The sequence below is a fragment of the Gigantopelta aegis genome, unplaced genomic scaffold (genome assembly GCF_016097555.1).
Source record: "Gigantopelta aegis isolate Gae_Host unplaced genomic scaffold, Gae_host_genome ctg4884_pilon_pilon:::debris, whole genome shotgun sequence".
In the NCBI taxonomy this organism is placed as follows: Eukaryota; Metazoa; Mollusca; class Gastropoda; order Neomphalida; family Peltospiridae; genus Gigantopelta; species Gigantopelta aegis.
The window spans coordinates 17907-24455 of NW_024534105.1; the positions used below are offsets into that span (position 1 = coordinate 17907).

General features: G+C 37.3%; 1 protein-coding gene across 1 annotated transcript; it reads left to right on the forward strand.

Annotated features, from left to right (window-relative positions):
- Nucleotides 1–3644: 3644 nt before the first annotated feature.
- Nucleotides 3645–4640, forward strand: LOC121366161 (putative ankyrin repeat protein RF_0381). Its single transcript, XM_041490718.1, has one exon. The coding sequence runs from the start codon at nt 3645–3647 to the stop codon at nt 4638–4640; it is 996 nt and encodes a 331-aa protein (XP_041346652.1).
- The last annotated feature ends 1909 nt before the right edge of the window (nt 4641–6549 follow it).

The following is a 6549-nucleotide window of genomic DNA, read 5'->3' on the forward strand; positions in this document are numbered from 1 at the left end:
GGCTTCCACTTTGATACAGTCCACACATTAAATCAGGCAGCCAGAGAAACAATTCCTTATTCAAGGTTTCACAAACATGTAAAACCATACTGGTCTAAAACAGTTAAGGAATGCCACAAAAATATGTCAAATTATAGGCGATTGTGGATAGTAGCCCGCAGGCCCCATGGCTTTCAATATAATGAGTACAGATTTAATAAAACTGCAAAAGATTTATTTCGTACAAAATGAAACGAAGCTTATTTTAAATATGAACGCGACTTATATGGCTCCTTGGATAAAGATTGTGAGGCAGATCACAAAATGTTATGGACAAAACTTAGAAATTTAAAAAAAACTTAGGTATATTATGTCTTTAAAGGTCAACAATACAATTATAACACAACCACAAGAAATTTGTAGCAAAAACTTAACAATATATATAAAGTTGAACAATATTAATTTGTTTAAATATTTTTAAAACAATGGCAAACTGAATTTTGAAAACCATGAGTTCTGACGTCAATCGTAGTAAAACATGAGTTATGACATAACGCATATGTAGAAATCATCTAGCCCTCCAGTTAGACAGATTTATGTAGCCCTGGGGTCACATATTTTTCTAGCACCGAGGCTTCCGATGCCTATTAAAGGGACATTCCTGAGTTTGCTGCATTGTTAGATGTTTCCGACTAATAAAATATTTCTACGATTAAACGTAAATATTAAATGTATTTTCTTGTTTAGAATATCAGTGTCTGTATATTCAATATGTTTCTGGTCGTCTTAACATTTGTAAGAAGCCCAAACTGGATTTTGTCTTCAAATAATTTCGTACGTATGAAACAAATTATTTTAGGAAATAAAATGAAATTTAACCTAGTACAAATATTCAGATTATCAGAAACAAGTTTAATATACATGTTTTATATATATATATATATATATATATATATATATATATATATATATATATATATATATATATATATATATATATATGTGTGTGTGTGTCACGGGGATCCTATAATACCCGTAACTGAATAAAACACGATTATCCAAATATCTTTCCTAACTGTATATCTATTAGATCTCTCTGTATCGGGCAGTCTAATACCCGAGTGGCTCGGCTCTAGGTATAATCAGAGATAAGATCTTATATAAATATGTATATGTGTAGCACGTTTAGCTCACTAGAAAACACAACAAAACACAATACACTTTGGAATCTGTATTAACACTACGCTGACAAATGTACTTGCCGCAGTAGTTAATTAACAACAACAATATAATAACAACCCAGAACTAATCACTTAATTAGTTAATCACTAGGTGTCTAGTTTACACAATATTCTAATCACTTCACGGTAATACAACCCACACACGTGTGATAATTGAGAAACGCTGCCAGGGGAACTTAATTAATAAAGGAATTACAACTCTATTCCTAACTGGTTAATTTTTAATTAACCCTTAAATACTCATTCAGTAACCTTGTAATACAGAATTAATACTGGTACCTATCACAATAAAGACAACAACATACAGTTTACCTAGGTCCTCTAGGATGACCGGCTAAGCTTTATCTTTTTAGAACAGTGAAGCCTACAATTTACTTAGTCAGATTACTGGAGACACTCTCTAAATAATATTGGTATAATACAGTATTAAAATATTTAAAGTCACATCAATCACATCAAGGTTATACAACAGAGCAGAAAAATATATTTACCAGTCCTGTCGGATTACGTTCCCCGGGAGCCTTCCAATGTTTCTCCTCGATATATCTAACATCCTATCTATTTATTCCAAAATCTCAGAGACAGCGAATATCGCCTGGGGGCACAACGCGGTACCTCACGTATCATGTGATATTTCCACAACTCCCAGAGACGGTATTTTTTTCTTAGATGGCCAGACTTACTGTCACCAGTTCGCTAGCAATACCCCGGTCATAAACCGCACTACCGGAGTTATTACGTAACTACTGGCCACATGGCCTCCACACCTGGTCTAAGTGCATATTGAGATGCAGCTCCACCACCGTCGCGCGGGGGTATTACGTAACCAAGCTGCCCACGGCCCTCTAAAACAATTAACATCGCCACAGGCGAAAAGATAAGAGCATGTTCCGTCAGAACATGTATCCATTCAGTCTTTCATTCCAGTGTATTTTGCTCTGTACTTCAGTTCCTGGCGGCAATCGACAATGGACTGTTTGTCTTTGGTGTTCATTTAAATGTTGTTTAAACGTGTAGAGCAGTTGGAAACCACACGTTCATAACAATGGTAGAGGCTAGAACTCCCATTACACGACGCAGTAATTGAAGGGAATCTTCAAAACGTGAAAAAGGATATAGGCTATGGTGTGAATGCTAAGGACGAAAAAGGAAGAACAGCGTTAATGCTAATTTCTGTTCATAAAAGAGAAATAATGATATTGCTATAGTTGAGATTCTTTTACGGTCTGGGGCTGATATATGCTGGTATGCTTTACATTATGCTGTGAACAAACCCCGTAAAGAAATAGTAAATAGTTTACTAGAGAATTGCATGGATGTAAACAGCAGAGATGGGGATGGTAATACTCCGCTGATAGATGCTGCTCAAGAGGGATATGAAGATATAGTAGACATTTTGATTTTTCACCATGCAGATATACACATGCGGACAAGGGATAAGAGGAATGCTTTGTATTTTGCTTTGTGGAATAAATAGGATGACACGGCCAAATATTTATTAAATGAATACTGCGGGGATGATAAGAGGTGGCTCGAACTGGAACTTGCCTGTCAAGAGAATAACACTGATGTGATTCTTTTGTTGCTACACCATGAACTAAATCTTAAGGTTCCTGAACTTAAAATGTGCATCATGAATGCTCAGAGTTTGAATAACAAAAAAGAATCATTTAAAAAGCATATAATCGAAAACGATTTTGATGTTTGTATGGTAACAGAAACGTGGTTTAAGACACATGATTATATTCCAAATGGCTATTCAGCAATACGAAAAGACTGAGAAGATAACTCATATAGCAAGAAGAAAGATGTTGGTGGTGGGGTTTTAATAGTTTTTAAAACGTCACTGTCTGTCAAACAAATCCATCGTGAAGACTGTCAATCGTTTGAATTTGTCGAAGGTGTTATGAAAAACCACTTCAGTTGCAGGCTCATTTGCATGTATTGGCCTCCTGACAAAACAAATTCACCGACTGTCTTGCAAACCTCAATTGATAACTTTGAGACACATATCAACGCACTTGATAAACCAAATAACGTTATCATTGCTGGGGATTTCAACGTTCCTCTGGAGAATGACCAATCCTCGATCACTAAGCATTTCAATGACAAGCTCAAATCACTTGGTTTAAAACAACACATCGAAGAATTCACGCGCAACGAGGCAATACTTGATTTGTTGATAACTGATGACGCTAAAGAAATTAATGATATTAAACTGTATAAGCAATATAAAGAAGTATATACCGAACATCCGTCTGATCATATTCCTATTCATTTCAAAGTGGAAGTACAAACGGCAAGATACACGAATGAAAAGTTTAAGAAAGCTATGGAAGTGGACTGCTGGTATCATCTGAGAAAGGATATACTCAAACAGTTCACTTGTTACTAAACTACGGGGTAGATATAGACACAGCTAATATGTCAGGAGAAACTGCTTTACATCGAGCCACAATTAATGGTAAGACGGACACAGTGAAATGTCTTCTACAGAATGGATGTGATGTGGATAATGCTAGACAAGATGGATGCACAGCGTTATTGCTGGCTTCTAAGCATGGGCATATTAAAATAGTGGAACTGTTGATAGAACAGAAAGTTAAAGTAGACAAACGTAATAATAAGAAGAAAGGTGCTTTACACTTTGCTGTACTTAATGGTTGGGAAATAATTGTACGTCGTTTGCTAGATGAGGGATGTGATGTGGATGCATCTACATCAGGTGGAGACACGGCACTAATGATGGGTTGTCTTAAAGGTAGTATTGAGATAGTACAGATGTTCATAACACGCAAGGCAGATGTTAAAAAGAAGAATGAATTTGGACGAACTGCTTTATACTTTGCTGTACTTAATGGTTGGAAAATAATTGTACGTTGTCTTCTAGATAATGGATGTGATGTGGATGCAACCGCATCACATGGAGACACGACACAAATGATCGGTTGTTTTGAAGGTCATATTGAGATAATACAGCTGTTGATAACACGCACAGCAGATGTTAACAAGAAGAATGCTTTTGGACAAACTGCTTTACACTTTGCTGTATTTGGCGATGAGGAAACAATTGCAGCTTGGCTTCTAAATAATGGATCTAATGTGAATGCATGTACATCACGTGGAAACACGGCACTAATGCTGGGTTGTAAAAAAGGTTACATTGAGATGGTACGGCTGTTGATAGAATGTGGTGCAGATATAAACAGGAATAATAATAATGGAGACACTGCTTTAGATATTGCCTGCCGAGAGGGTTATAGTGACATTGTGAAGGTTTTAGAAGACAGCATGGGAGTTACAGACACTGAGACTGACAGCATGGAAGTTACAGACACTGAGACTGACTGCATGGAAGTTACAGACACTGAGACTGACGATGAGGAAACTTCATTATATACTGCTGAACAAAATGACTAGTCTGACATTGCTGAGCTCTGGAGTATAGGTAAGAAAATAAACGGGAGCAGTGGGGGAGGGGGGGGGGGATTACTGCCAGGTAAGACACACACCCCACACACCCCTTAACCGAGCTAAACACGTTCACGTTCATACATACAACACATAACAACATATAGACAAAACATGGATTTAAAAATGTAAATATATTAGTTAATGGATATATGAGTTTAAAATTGAATGCCGATTGCCAACCATTAACGTGAGGCGAAAAATTACGTACATAACATTACTTTTTTTTTTTTTTAGACCTAAAATAAGATTAAAAGGAAACACAACAGCACACAGCCTATCGATATTCTACAGTGAATACCAGCCATCTGCGGCTGATGACATTTCATTTCAACATATTTTCGTGCTTGTATCTATTTAAGGTTCAGTTAAGGATGTCAGCGACATATCTGACATCTCGGGTAATGTTTACATCAATTTGGAAAATCATGAACCCAGGGCAGTGCCAGTGTGGGGTGGGATTCTTTTTCTTTCGTTGTATCGGCACCTACCTCATTCAGTGAAACAAAACCTGTTGTTAATAAAGGTGAGGTGAGTCTTATTCTGTCCCGGATCAGAATTCTGACTATCCAGAGACGGGATCCGGGACAGAGATGCTTGAAACCTTAGTGGTATAGAAACATGTTAAAATACATCGCATCGCATCGCATCACACTAGCAACCAATTCGGCCCATTGGGAAATCAGTCGCCCATCCTCAACCATTCAAAACAATTAAAAGCAGCATCAAAAGAATATATTACAGGTTTGACAAGGGTTTGTTTGGGAGATCTAGACCCCATGGCCTATGGCATGCTGTTTTGACAGCATTCCATCACTGCCATGAAGGAACCCATCTATTTGGCTCTTAAAAACCCAGTGTTTTTCTTCTCCCATTTACAGGATGGTCAAACTTTCATAAAACCCCCCTCGGACACTGGCTTTGTGGCGCTAAGCCCAGTTTTTATGATTAGACCTTTCCCCGAGAGTACCGATGAGGTTGCTGTGGTACTAAAAAAGGCGTGTTAAAGGGACATTCCTGAGTTTGACTCAATTTTTAAGATGTTATCGACTAACAGAGACTTTTTAACGATTGTAATTACATATTAAATATATTTTTCTGCATAAAATATTACAGGCTGTATATTAAACGTGTTTCTGATTGTTCTGATATTTGTATTAGGTTAACATTTATTTTATTTTATTTCCTTTTTTTTTTTTTCGTACGTATGAAATTATTTGAAGACCAAATCGAGTTTCGGATTCTTACAAATATTAGACAACCAGAAACACATTGAATATACAAACACGGATATTATAAACAAGAAAACATATGTAAGTTTAATCGTAGAAATATTTTATTAGTTGGAAACATCTGTGACGGAACATGTTCTTATCTTTTCGCCTGTGGCAATGCTAATTGTTTTAGAGGGCTGTGTGCAGCTTGGTTACATAATACCCCCGCGCGACGGTGGTAGTCTTGTGCTCCAATATGCACTTAGACCAAGTGGGCACTTGGTTACGTAATACCCCCTAATACACACTTAGACCAGGTGTGGAGGCCATGTGGCCAGTAGTTACGTAATACCTTCGGTAGTTCGGTTTACGATCGGGGTATTACTAGCGGAATGGCGACAGTAAGTCTGACCATCTAAGAAAAAAATACCGTCTCTGGGAGTTGTGGCAATATCACATGATAGGTGACGTACCGCGTTGTGCCCCCAGGCGATATTCGCTGTCTCTGAGATTTTTTAATAAATAGATAGAATTTTAGATATATCGGGGAGAAACATTGGAAGTATCCAGGGGAAATGGACGTCGTCCACTGAACGATCTATATAAGTTCAGTCCGGACGTGGTAAATATATTTTTCTGCTCTG

What these genes read in the sequence shown, in the direction of transcription:
- LOC121366161 (XM_041490718.1), top strand. Translation starts at nt 3,645, where the DNA reads ATGTCAGGAGAAACTGCTTTACATCGAGCCACAATTAATGGTAAGACG.